This window comes from Oenanthe melanoleuca, chromosome 1 (genome assembly GCF_029582105.1).
Source record: "Oenanthe melanoleuca isolate GR-GAL-2019-014 chromosome 1, OMel1.0, whole genome shotgun sequence".
NCBI classification, from domain to species: Eukaryota; Metazoa; Chordata; class Aves; order Passeriformes; family Muscicapidae; genus Oenanthe; species Oenanthe melanoleuca.
Window position 1 is genome coordinate 25,159,253 of NC_079333.1, and position 14,471 is coordinate 25,173,723.

Genomic DNA, 14,471 nt, shown 5'->3' on the forward strand with positions numbered 1-14,471 from the left:
GTCTCACTTTAATCAACAAAACAAGGCTTCTGTGAAGGGCTAGCCTTATTCCAGGTTCCATGATTCCACAATCACTTTTCTCCATAAATTACAGTCTGAAGACTCCATATTTCAACTGTATTGAATCCAGTGTGATGCATAAGTACAAAATAAAAGTCATTTTCCTCGCTTGAGTGAATTTAGCATTAAAAGTACTGACAGTTTATTAAACACTTGGAAAACTACAGAACTATGCAAATACTGTGTATAATCTGTTTGGAGCCTTTTTGTTTGTTGAGAGTACTTTGCAGGGAACAATTATGTAAAGTATATTTAATTGTATAATTATTGAACAATCCCTTAAAGAGTGGCAAATGCTCTATTTAGAGGTCTTGACTGAGAGAGCCAAAATTACTGAAAGATTGCCAATGCCTCTCTCACTCCTTTATAATAAATTTAGAAAAATTGCTGTAACATAAGAAAACTTTAAGTATGCATGGTTTTAAATACTGTATGTACTTTTGTGGTGGATGAAGATGCTAAGGAAAAAAAAAATCAAGTTTGTATATAAAAGCCAGAAATAGCCTGTTTATGAACTGAGTGATAAATATAATAACATATGACACACCAAGCAAAATACATGTTTTTCTGTCAAAATTTACTAGTCTGTGCCATAAAGTTGGATTAAGTTTCACTCTCTGTAGGTAGCATGTATTCACTTATGTTTTAGTAGCAAATGTTTTCTCATCTCAAATAGATTTTGAGTTTTGGTTTAGTGTATGTAATATCTGATAAGAACCATAATATGAAAGTAACCTGAATCTACTCATTTGTCATTTGTGAAAACTTTTATGTGTTATCATGAGAAATTGTCATGACATCTTTCCAAGCTAATGTAGCACTTTTTCGTCACCTTGTAATGAGTATGGGATTCAGCATGACTGTGGTAGTTCAGTTTTGATAAATCCTCTTAGCTAAGGCCCTTCTTTTCCAGATGGCAAATAAATGAATGTTTTCTTCTGTGAATTATGGTGTTATGCTTCTGTTGTGAAAAATAAGAATCCCACTGATGTCTACAAAATTCTGTTTGTTTGACTGGATAATCTGCTTGTTCTGAGAAAGGATAAAAGAAAGCCTTCCTTGAGAGTCTTGAATACTATCAAAGTGCAGTTTATGTACTCTTGGAAATAGATAAACTTAGTTAAGTGCTCAAGTGATGCTTCTCTTTTTTTCTGCCCTTAATATTGGCAGGCAGGATGACCCTGTTTTGTTTCATGTTCTCTTTTATGATTTTCCTGGAGACGACCCCCAGAACCTGCACATTTTTCAGAATGCTTTTGTGAAGTTATAAAATTGACAGATTAATTCTTTCAACTGCAAAAGTGTTAAAAATATTGCTAATATAATATTCAGTCACTTATATTTTTTTGGTTTGTGTTTTTTTTTTTCCTTTTCCAGGATTACTTACTGCCATCTACCTTTCCAGAGTAAATGGCTTTATGTTGGAACAGAGAGAGGAAATACACACATTGTAAATATTGAGTCCTTCATTCTTTCTGGATATGTTATCATGTGGAACAAGGCAATAGAACTGTAAGTGCAGATTTTTTTCATTTGTATGTGTGGTCATTTTCATAGCTGTCTTAAGTTTAATTTTTAAGAATTACTTGGTTTTGCAAATATTACCAGATCTTTTGAAGCCTTTAATTTCAGAGAATGCATTTGCAGCATTAACTGATTTTTTTTTACAGGACATTAGGAATTAGATTTGTTAGAAACCATGCAATTATATTTCATATAAAAGAAAAAAATTTTGGTGTACTGTTTAAATATGAAGCTCCATGAAATACAGAAAATCTTTAATCACTAAAATTCTGATATTGCTATTTTTATGAGGAAAGCTTGATCACCATATTCTCCATCAAATAATGCGGGATATTTGCCCTAAGACTCTGCAGAGAATTTTTCTTCATTGAACTGTGGAATCATTTAGATGAGAGGGGACAGGAGGCAGTCTCTAGACCAAACCTCCTGCTCGGCATATGAAACGAGAATTTCAAAGTTAATTTGAACACATCCAAACCTGATGAAGTGATAGGAAAGATAATGAGTGCCTATTAAATTATAGTTCTCTAACAGGTTAAGCCAGCTGCCTGTGTTGTGGATATGAAATGGAAAAAAACATATAAAAATCTGGCTGGAATACATCTAAGTTTCCTGGAAGTAAAAGCCTCAACAGAAATTATTTCTCTGCTGTTTCCTTTGTGAAGTTTCAGCAAGAAGAACTTCTGTGGGAAAGCTCAAAGTACTTCTTAGAGTTTCTGAGACATTTGCTTCATGTTTTGAGGGACCTGTAACCTCTGGTAGTGAACTGAAATACACCAATCTCAGTGAACCAAGAGAACAGCAGCTAAGAACAGGGTTACAGGCTTGAAGTGTAACCCCAGTTCTCAAAAATTCCTTCCTTTCTTTTCCGTCTATTATTATTATTCTAATCACTCTCTCCCTCAGGTTGAACTGATGCCTTGTTTTCTTTCTCCCTCTCTGCCCTCCCCAAACTTCATAGGCACAGTTATAAAAAATATAGGTTTACCTTCAAAGGACATAAAACCAGGTATTCAAATAGTAATCAGGATCCAGTCTGTTGGTAAATCTTTCATCCAGTTCTCAGTTTTGGAATGCTTGGTTGTTCTGCCTCTGCGAGACTGCTTGGTTCTGTTTAGTAGTTTTGGCTGCAGAAAAGTACTGCTGGAAAACATGGTTTACACTAGAGTATGATCAATTTGATGAGCTATTCAGGTAGAAAGTGTCCTAATAGTTTTCTGTTTCTCACTCTGTTTTGTTGACATTGACATATTGGAGGGCTTTTTGAATCCTGTGTTTTACAATGTCTGTGTTTACTAAATTGAGTAGATAATGTCTTTAAGTTTTTGGGAACAATATGTTTTCATTTTGTGTGCACTTGTAATTTTCCTTCCTCCAGAAATTAGGATGTTTCTATTATGTACGGAAATAGATCCAAAAGTTTTTCTATGGACTGGAAGCCTTCCACCAAGTTTCACTTTCTAGTTATTTCAAAATTCTTCTGGATAACTCTTTTTAAATTATTTTAGTGGCCACAACAAACATTTTTCATGAGAGTAGAATAGAATGAAGCCTCTCTTTCTATGTGGGAAATACGGGCTGCTTTCTAACAAGCTCCACTACATTTGTTGACATAGGCTAGATGCTGTGCAATATGCTTCCTCTCTAGAACCTTCAAGGAAGCGAGCTGCCCCTCCTACCTTGTTTGTGTTTTCTATGCAGGAAAATACCTAGATTTTCCATAAGTTCTAAAAGGTAATGACAGCATAATAAAGATAGACCATGTCACCCGAAGTACTTGGAGGTGCTTCATGGTTACCAAAATAGGTTTTTCTTCTAAAAAGCAAGTTTTCCATGTTTTGCTGACAGATGAGCACAGGTATTCATTCATTATTACTTCTAGGTCTACCGTCTTACAAGGATAAATTGATCAGGTAAGCAGTGTGCTTCTCTAAAGACCCTCTCCATCCAATCTTACCATGTACTCCTTGATACGGAGTGGATGAAATTTGTCCTTGTAAATATTTTGCAGGTGGACAGGGGTTCCTATGTGTCACCAGATTTAGTTTTTCTGTGTTAGAGGAAGAGGCTGATGGGAATAATGGTGATGTTTGTCATAGCTGCCGCTTTTATAGATGCTATAGTCCCTCTGAAGTTGAACCTGGGTGACTCATTAAAGTAATTTGAACTCTCTCTGGTAATAAACTATGATGTCTCTTCCACTACTGTTACTTTCCTGCACGTAAAATGGAATGTAGATTAGCTTTTAAAGGAAATGTTATTAACTTTAAATGTACATCATGAGGTTGAGCTCATGATTGTAGACTTTCCTTTAGAATAGTACTGAGAAAAATGTTTGAGAGAGCAGTTTTATTTTGGGCCGTGGATATGTTCTGATCTGATTATATTTTTTAATCTCCAGATTATTTTCACATAGTTTTTGCATATTTTTCACATTTAGGTATTACAGAATCATAGAATAATTCATGTTGTAAGGCATCTCTAGAATTTTCAAGACCAACTTCCTAGTTACAGTAAAATCAGGTTGTTCTGAGGTGTATAAGTTCAAAGGGTCTGTTATGTTAGGTGCTTTAAAAGATGAAAGAAGATAGGAAAAAATATATAGGTAAAATTCAGGAAAATCTTCAACCTTGCTATGAATAATATAAGGGGCAGTGGTGCTCAGAGCATCATGTTAAATTCTGAGTTAATGGCAACATTTCAGAGTGTCAGGTTAGCTTGAAAATGTTAATCTTCTCTATAAAGCTTGGAAGGAAAGGGATTACTTTTTGTGCAATCATATATCTTTCAAACTTATTGGCAAGAAAAGACCAGTTAAAACCATTGCTCTGCTGCTATATTAAAGTCCTCAGCTTAGACAGAGGGTTTATAAAATAAATTTTAAGTGTTTCAAGTTTGTGTATCACCTGTTCTAACAAGTCTGAAGGAGTTCATCTTTCTTCATGCAATTCTCATTCAGTTTCTAAAACTATAAGTCTACCAACATAACTTCTCTTTCTTTTAATTGGTCCCCTCTTACTTTTCACTGATTTGAATCTACTAATAAAATCTACACGTAACCCTCATCCTCAGAAACAACCAAATATTTTGAGTCAGTGAGGCCTATCAAATGACTGCAAGAATTTTTTTGCACAAGTGATTCTGTTGCAGTGAAAGACTGAGGTGAAAAAGCTTGGTAGTTTGAAGACTTGAAGGAGAAACAGGTTTAGATGCAGCATTTTTATGATGTAAGAAATCTGATGACCGTGTCCAGCACGACTAGTTTTACTTACAAACATGGCATTTGCTGCAGAGTGGATTTTTTGTGATTTTCTTGTCTACTTTTGTATCTGAAAGATCTGTAGAACGCTATTTTTTTGAGTGATAGTGATTTTATGCGCTGTTCAGAAGCATCTAGTGGAGATACATGTCAAGAAGATAATTGCAATACATATTTTATCCTAAGGGACTATCATCTTCTCTTGCAGGAGATATCATTCATTGAGCTTAAACAGTATCTAATGTTAGTTAGAAATTAAGGCCCGAACAGCTAATAATGCAAAGGAAACAGATTTTTAAATTGTTTTTTAAATTATTTTCAGAACTAAGCCTGGAAGTTACAGGAAAAATTTCCTTCTTAAATCATGTGCGCTATCTGTGGCTCAGTGGACCTGTCCTTGAATAGAGCTGAAAAAAACAACAAGCATATGGGTACCAATTCTTGTCTCGGCAATTTCTATCATCTCATGCATTATCACTTACTACAGGCTACACTGAAACAATTTTCTCAGCTAAGAATGAATAAATCAAAACTTTTTCACTTGTCATTTCTCTGTCATGTAACAAAGCTAGTCCTTTGCCACAGGGCTTTGAGGCTCATTATACTGTTAGGTTTTCTACACTCTAATAAGCAAACCATTTTTCTCTTTTTCTTCCAAATTTTTGGAAACAGCTTTGGAAGAGAAAAACAGTCAATGAACCCAGCATGTCTCCATTTAATCCAACTACAATGAGACCAGTTTTCACAGCATGATCATTTGGGAAGGTCATCTGGCATTGGAAAGGAAAAGAAAATCTTTATATGTGTCCTCTGAATTCCAAAAATGAAAAATCTGCATTATAAGTCCCCAGTAGGATTCCAGTGTTTAAACACCTCACTATTTAATGAATTAGTAACTGAAACTTGTCAAAATTTATGGGATTTGGGGGATCAAACAATTGAGCAAACTGGAACTCAGTTATGACAGAGCCATAACATGATATCTCCTTTCTTAGTCCTTTGTTTGCCCATCCCCTTTTCCTGAAATGAGGACTGAGTCAGTAGGTCCACAGCAGTGAAGGAAAGCAGTACAAAGAAGAAGTATTGGTCTAGAAGAATCTGCTACCCCCTCTGTATGCAAACCCAAATGGAGATAGTTATTGATATAAAGAAAGCACAATTTTCAAGACTTCCTTCTTCTGGATATTTCAGGAAATGTGTCTAAGACTCAGAGTTGCATCTTGAGGTTGAACTGATTCTGCTTACTCCAAATCCCAGCTTTGATCCACAGCATATGGATGATGTATCTAACTTATTCATTTCTCTATGGCTCTACCGATGAAAAGAAGGTTTTAAATTCCCTGGAGCATTGCACCTTTATGGAAGGCAGAACTGTGGAAGATGTCTGACTACTGACACTAAAGATGTATTTGTCTATGCACAGTTTTTTTCAGCACTGCTGCATTCAGTCAACTTCTGCTTCATAACAATGACTAATATGGATGCTATCTTTCTTTTTCCCCTCTCCTAATTCCTTCTATCCCTTTGTAACACCAGATTTTTATTCTTCTCAGAAAATATTACAGTACTTCTCCAGTTGTGCAGGCTATTTTTTCTTTCAAGAGGAAAATAGTTTTGGTTTGATTCTATTTTATCATAGTGTACTTTTACCTGCCTTAAAGCTTGTCTTGGTATTTTAAGTTCTTATGACAGTAGTTAAGTCACTTGATGACTTAGAGTGTGTAAAACATTCCAGGATGATTAAGGAATACATCATCTATGGATCTATGGATTTTGCTGGGTCCAGATTGTAACATCACTGAAGACTTCTTTTTTGAGCTTTCTAATTTTAGGATAAAATAATCAAATAGAGGCTTCCATCCTTACAAATCTTTTGAAGACTTTTTTTACAGTGACTGATGTCCTAATTTCAGTCCCGTTCTTCTGAGAAAGAGTCACAGCTTACAGCATAACCACCCTCTCATTTCCCCAAATGAATATACACCAAGTAAATTAATACCTGCTTCTGTCAGGAACAACTTCTGATGAAGTGCAAAACAAGTCAAAGTATCGGTATCTTCTTAGCAAATGCCTGGTTTTAGTTCTGTACAGCTGTCATTTAAATCTTTGCTTCTATTTTTTAATTCTGCACTCATGGAAATCTTTGCTTCTATTTTTCAATTCTGCACTCTGTTTTTTTGGGCTTAATGGTCAACAAAGACTATGAAATGTTGACAAGTTTTGTATCATTAGCTCATATTTTTTTCTTGCTCTGTTTCTTGCATTCATTTCAGAAATTTTTAACTGAAAATCATGACTGATAGTTTTTGGACTTGACCTTCTTTTTTTCTTTTCTTTCTGCTGCGTATTGACTTGGATTTGTATTTTATCTTTTTTATGCCTTTTCAGAGCTTTTATTTTCTCAGTCATTCTCAGCTGTACCTGGCTGCTATTTGGGAACAAAAAGTTCTGCTTAACTATTTCACTTACCCCTAATTTTCACCTACTGTTTCTTCCTTAGTTTTCCCTTTCTCAAGGAATAGGATCTAATTAGTTTTTATGCAGTTCCCCAAGGCCAGCTTGAAGGAATGCCTATACAAAAGCATCTGTCATCAACATTAGAGTGCTTTATTCATAATAGCTTCAAATTTAATTTTAACATTAATACAGTTCAGTATTACAGTTCCTCCATCTAAAATGAATTCAAAAGAGAGATGGAGGAGGTTGGAAACTGTATTGTATTAGTGAAGGTTTCCCCTTTCAGCTGAGGTTTTAGCACAGAAATTTGAGTCTACACCCTGCAGGAATATATGATAAAAATAAGATGGGTAGTAAAAGACAGGGGTTTTTATACCATTTACAGATGAACAACGATTGACTATAAAAGTATACTTAGCCTAAAGAGTAGAGAACAACTCATGTAAGGGTTTACTTCTATTCAAAGAGAAATTCATACATTCTTTGGTAAGCAATGTCATATGTATCCTTCAAGGAAACTGGTTGCACAGATTTATCTAAACTGTTCCTGACTTTTAAAATTAATAGGTACAAAAAGCGGACTAAATTGAATCAATCTTTACCTTAGAAAGATAGTATGCACTTTTCATTTCTCCCTCCATTTGTTGAGATTTTACCAATATTCCTGGTCATGTACCAAGACTGGAATCGCCTAGCAAAGCACTGTGCATCCTGGTTGGTTCAATGATTTGAGATAGCTGCCCAAGCCACTGCTCTTTGTCAGCCTCACTGTGCTTCTGCTCCCTTCTTGTTTGTCCTCAGCTTTCTGGGAAAATGTCCTGGTTTGAAGGACAGGTGACTGCCAATAAAGGCAGAAGTTTTCCTTTGAAATAGAGACTTTCATTCCACTCCCCCCAAATATTATAACTGTTTGAATCAAGGACTCTGCGGCAGAGAAAAGGGGGTAGGAATAACAGCTCTTTTACTAATATGTCTAACCGTACAAGCAGAAACAACAGCAGTTGTTAAAATTACCAACAAAACAGAACAGATAACTCGGTTCCAGTCGTTTCTTTAGCTGTGGGCACACTCTCTCTCAGCGGAGATGGAGGCGGGAAGGGGAGGCAGCGGCCACGCCGGTCTCGGGTGGGAGCGGCTGGAGCGGGCAGCTCCTCGCTCACCGTTTGGGTTCTGGTGCTCAGCTGTGTCCGCAGAGGCAGGAGGCTGGAGCGGGGCAGATGCAGGGCAGGTGATTGCAGAGGGTCTGGCTCTCCTGCCTTCGGCCTCGTGGCTCCAGACGGGGGGTCTTCCCCAAAAACACAAGTCCCTCCAGAAGCACCAGTCCCTCCTGAAGCATGAGAGTCCCCCTTGAAGCCCAGCCCCAACCCACCCCTTTTGTCTAGAGTTGGCAAAGGTCCTGGGTGTAACCCAGCCAGCTCCATTGGCATGATAATGGGAAAAATTCTTTAAATTGACACAGTAATAGAATAACACCCAACCCCCAACATTATCCACACCGAATTTTTCCCATGCCAACATGCTACAGCAAATTAAAACTTTTAAATCATGTACATACATACAGTTACAGGAACAGTATCATAGATAGTTCATCCTAGAACAAGGTCTCCTTGGGGTATGCATCAGGTCTCTCCATCCTTTTGCATCACCCACCAAGTGCAACCTGGTCCTTGAGCGAAAACCACCCCACGAACAGGATTGTCTTTTCTGGAGGGAGAGTTCACCCAAACAGTTTTTCCTAACATGCCTCTCAGGTGTGCCGCTGGGACCTTATCTCCATCTGGTGTTCCCAAGGGCTCAGACTGGGCAAAGCCTACTCGGTTAGTGGAACCTCGGATGTTCAGTAACCATGTGGCCTTTGGTAGATTGATCTCCCAGGTCTTGAAAGTCCCCCCACCAAGTGCCTTTAAGGTGGTTTTAAGCAGACCATTGCACCGTTTGACTTTCCCAGCTGCTGGTGCATGGTAGGGAATACGGTACACCCACTCAATGCCATGTTTTCTAGCCCAGGTGCTTATAAGGCTATTTTTGAAATGAGTCCCGTTGTCTGACTCAATTCTCTCATGCCTCCAGAGGACTTGCTTTTCCAGGCCCAGGATGGTGTTCCGAGCAGTGGCGTGGGGCACAGGGTAGGTCTCCAACCACCCGGTGGTGGCTTCCACCATGGTCAGCACGTAGCGCTTGCCTTGGCGGGTCTGAGGCGGTGTGATGTAGTCAATCTGCCAGGCCTTTCTGTACTTTTACTTGGACCATTGCCCCCCATACCAGAGGGGCTTCACCCGCTTGGCCTGCTTGATGGCAGCGCACGTGTCACAGTCATGGATAACCTGAGAGATGCTGTCCATTGTTAGATCCACCCCTTGGTCTTCTGCCCACTTATAGGTGGCATCTTGCCCTGATGACCTGAGGAATCGTGGGCCCATCGAGCTAGGAACAACTCTCCCTTGTGTTCCAAATTTAAATCTATCTTTGAGACCTCTATCGGTGCAGCCTGATCTACCTGCTCGTTATGCCGGTGTTCTTCATTAGCCCAACTCTTGGGAACATGAGGATCCACATGACGGACTTTCACGGGGAGCTTCTCTACCCAAGTGGCAATGTCTTTCCACTCATCCGCAGCCCAGATTTGTTTTCCTCTACGTTGCCAATCAGCCTTTTTCCACCTCTCCAGCCACCCCTACCGAGCATTGGCTACCATCCAGGAATCAGTGTAAAGGTAGAGCTTTGGCAATTTCTCTCTCTCAGTAATGTCCAAGGCCAGCTGAACAGCTTTGAGCTCAGCAAGTTGATTTGATCCACCTTCTCCTTCAGTAGCTTGTACAGCCTGTCATGTGGGGCTCCATACGGCTGCTTTCCACTTCCAGTTCATTCCCACAATGCGACAGGTACTGTCAGTGAAAAGGGCGTAGCATTTTTCATCTGCTGGCAGTTGGTTGTATGGGGCTTCTTCAGCCCGGGTCACTTGCTTCTGTTCCTCTTCATCAGCAAGACCAAAATCTTCACCTTCTGGCCAATTTGTAATTATCTCCAAAATTCCAGGGTGATTCAGGTTGCCAATACGGGCGCGCTGAGTGATGAGGGCAATCCACTTGCTCCATGTGGCGTCTGTGGCAAGGTGGGTAGAGGGAACCTTTCCTTTGAACATCCACCCCAACACTGGCAGTCAGGGTGCCAGGAGAATCTGTGCTTCCGTGCCAATCACTCTGAGGCAGCTTGAACTCCTTCATAGGCAGCCAGGATTTCCTTCTCTGTGGGAGTGTAATTGGCTTCAGACCCTTTGTAACTTCTGCTCCAGAATCCCAGGGGTCGGCCTTGGGTCTCACCAGACACCTTCTGCCAAAGGCTCCAGGACAGACCATGGTTCCCGGCTGCAGAGTAGAGCACATTCTTTACCTCTGGTCCCGTCTTGACTGGGCAAAGGGCCACTGCATGAGCGATCTCCTGATTGATCTGGGCGAAGGCTTGCTGCTGCTCAGGGCCCCAGTGGAAATTGTTCTTCTTGCGGGTGACCAGGTAGAGAGGGCTCACAATCTGGCTGTACTCAGGGATGTGCATTCTCCAAAAGCCTATGGCACCTAGGAAAGCTTGTGTTTCCTTCTTGCTTGTTGGTGGAGACATTACAGTTAACTTACTGATGACCTCAGTGGGGACCTGGTGCCATCCATCTTGCCACTTCACTCCCAGGAACTGGATCTGTCGGGCAGGTCCTTTGACTTTGCTCTTTTTAATGGTGAAACCAGCTCCCAGCAAAATCTGGCTGATCTTCTCTCCCTTCTCAAATACCTCCACTGCCGTGTTCCCCCACACAATGATGTCATCAATGTACTGCAGATGTTCTGGAGCCTCACCCTTTTCCAGTGCAGCTTGGGTCAGTCCATGGCAGATGGTGGGGCTGTGTTTCCACCCCTGGGGCAGTCGGTTCCAGGTGAACTGCACGCCCCTCCAGTTGAAAGCGAACTGAGGCCTGCACTCTGCTGCCAAAGGAATGGAGAAAAATACATTGGCAATGTCAATGGTGGCATACCGCCTTGCTGCCTTGGACTCCAGCTCGTACTGCAGCTCCAGCATGTCTGGCACGGCAGCGCTCAGCAGGTAGAGTCACTTCATTCAATGCACGATAGTCCACAGTCAATCTCCGTTCTCCATCAGGTTTGCGCACAGGCCAGATGGGCTGTTGAAGGGTGAGTGGGCTTTGCTGACCACCCCTTGGCTCTCCAGCTCATGGATCATCTTGTGGATGGGGATCACAGCATCTCATCCGGTACTGCCGGCGGTGCACTGTCATGGTGGCAATCGGTACCTGTTGCTCTGTCACTTTCAGGAGTCCCACTGCAGATGGGTTTTCTGATAGTCCAGGCAAGGTGTTCAACTGCTTAATGCTCTCTGTTGCTACACCAGCTATTCCAAAAGCCCACATGAACCCCTTTGGGTCTTAGTAGTAGCCTCTCCTGAGGAAGTCTATGCCTAGAATGTGCGGTGCCCCTGGGCCAGTTACAATAGGATGTTTCTGCCACCCCTTCCCTGTCAGGCTAATCTCAGCTTCCAGCAAAGTGTATTCCTGTGATCCCCCTGTCACCCCAACAATGGAAACAGGTACCTTCCCCACATGTTCTGATGGTATCAGAGTGCATTGTGAACCGGCATCAACTAAAACTCTATGTTTTTGTGGCTTTGATGTGCCAGGCCATCGCACCCACACTATCCAATACTCTCTGTCATCCTATGCCTCTCCCTGGCTAGAGGCAGGGCCCCTCTAGCCCTGGTTATTATTTCTTTCCTGGGCATACATAGTGGAGGTTCCTTCCAGGGGATCTGACAGATCATCCTCCCTTCTGTAATACCCTGCACATTTACCATGGGAGGTTGAAGCTACCTTCATTTTAGCACCGTTCTCTAGGTTAGCATTTCCCTCCCTGAGCTGACGCACCCGTGCTGCCAGGACAGAAGTGAGTTTCCCGTCCTATTTTCCCATGTCTTCCCCATGGTCTTGCAGGATGAACCACAGGTCAGCTCATGGGGTGTACCCTCTCTCCCTAGCTGGGGGGTGTTGGGTTCTAGATTTGGGGCCTGTGACTCTCACTGGTGCTGCACTGATCTTCCTTATCTCCTCCCTTATCTCCTCCCTCATCTCCTCCCTCATATTCCTCATCCTATCTTGGACCTCTTGGAGGTCCCTGGCCACGGCAGAGACATTGGCCTGCATTGGGCCATTCATCATACTCTCAAAATTTCTGAGTTTGTTGGCAACAGAACCCACTGTCTCTTGGTGGTTATCAGCACTGATCATTGCAAAGAAGGTGGTATATTGAGATGGCCCCAGGATTGCCAAATTCCACAGCATCTGCCCTGTGCACCTGACCTTGTTAGGGTCATTGTCATGCTGTCCATCCCTCCCAAAGAGTACCTCTAATACTGCCACTTCTCTCAGCTGCTGGATCCCTTCCTCAAGGGTCTTCCAGCGCATTCTACAGTGGTGCTCCTGCATTCTCTCTCTGTGGACATACCTCTCTCTCACATTCATTAAAAGCCGGTCCCAGAGGGAAAGGAGGCCTTGCTCCCTTACAAATATCTGGTCCACACCTGAGCCCTGAGCCAAGGATCCCAAATTCCTGGCCTCAGTTCCATCCAGTTGCACACCTGTTCCCGTAAGGTCCCAGACCCGGAGTAACCAAGTTGTAAAAGGCTCACGGCCTCGCCGTGCAATGTCTTTACACAGGTTACGGAGACTGTCATATGAGAGGGACTAGGTGACAATCTCAACCTCTGGCTCCCTTGCTGGTTGTGAGGACCCTCCTGGCTGATCTCCATTATCTAGGTGCTTCATTTTAATCTTAGATTTTCTAGTTTCCACAGAGGCAACTGCTGCTGGCTGTGGCTGCCCCTGTGGTTCAGCTGGAACCTGGACAGATACAACATCTACGGGTTCCACTGCAGCACCATCTGACTCTCCCTCTTTAGGGCAGGGGGAGGGTTTCTCACCAGCTGGAGAAAAGTGCTCCTTCACCATCCGGCTGTGCTCCTTCAACATCTGGCTTTGCTCCTCCAACATCTGGCCTATATCCTTCACTATAGCCCCCACCCACTCTGGGTGGTTCATTTCTGTGGTGGGCTGTGGGGCAGCATCCCTATCCCCTGGAGCAGGGTCTTGTTCTGGGGCAACACCCTGGTCCCTGGGGCAGGTTCTGGGGAAGCACCTCTATTTCCTGGGGTAGGTGTCAGGGCTGTTATCCAAGCCAATATTCCCTTGTCTCTGAATGCTAAACAGAACAGGCGTATCACCAACACCAGTCACTCTGTGATATCATTAGCTTTTAAAGCAGATCTGAAATCCTTGAAAACTGATGGGGTAGCCTCAAATAACTGGGTGATGGGTTAGGAGAAAATTTCCCTTGCATTCATTACCTCACAGTAAGTACCATTATTGAAATAACCCCAGAACCATGCAGTTAGCTCTGGATCCATGTGGCCACTTCCCAGAAAAAATTAAAAAACCATGAATTCCTGACATAATCAATCCACCAAATGAATCGGTAATAGCTACAGTAACTTTGGTGAGGGGGCCCATATTCAAATAAGGGCTTGCAAATGGGAGAGAGATATCTGTGGCCACATGGAGCCCAAACCAGATGAAACCGGACAGCATGTTGCCACTTAAGAGAGCTGTTACTCCTGTCTTAACTCTCCACTCAGTGCCCTTGAGCCCCACGTTGGGTGACAAAATCTGTCCTGGTTTGAAGGACAGGTGTTTGCCGATAAAGGCAGAAGTTTTCCTTTGAAATAGAGACTTTCATTCCACTCCCCCCGAGTATTATAATTGAATTAAGACTCTGAGGCAGAGATAAGGGGGTAGGAATAACAGCTCTTTTATTAATGTATCTAACCGTACAAGCAGAAACAACAGCAGTTGTTAAAATTACCAACAAAACAGAACAGATAACTCGGTTCCAGTCCTTTCTTTAGCTGTGGGCACACTCTCTCTCAGCGGGAGCGGAGGCGGGAGGAGGTGGCAGCGGCCACGCCGGTCTCGGGTGGGAGTGGCTGGAGCGGGCAGCTCCTCGCTCACCGTTTGGGTTCTGGTGCTCAGCTGTGTCCGCAGAGGCAGGAGGCTGGAACGAGGCAGATGCAGGGCAGGTGATCACAGAGGGTCTGGCTCTCCTGCCTTCGGCCTCGTGGC

At 42.3% G+C, this 14,471-nt stretch overlaps 1 protein-coding gene across 9 annotated transcripts in view; it reads left to right on the forward strand.

The window, feature by feature from the left end:
• The window catches only part of STXBP5L (syntaxin binding protein 5L), a 198,906-nt gene that overhangs the window by 88,995 nt on the left and 95,440 nt on the right, over positions 1-14,471 (forward strand). For all 9 annotated transcript variants that reach the window (XM_056494582.1, XM_056494599.1, XM_056494630.1 and 6 more), the window contains one exon: positions 1,438-1,572. In XM_056494582.1, coding sequence (XP_056350557.1) covers positions 1,438-1,572 — 135 coding nt within the window. The remainder of the gene's footprint in view (positions 1-1,437; positions 1,573-14,471) is intronic.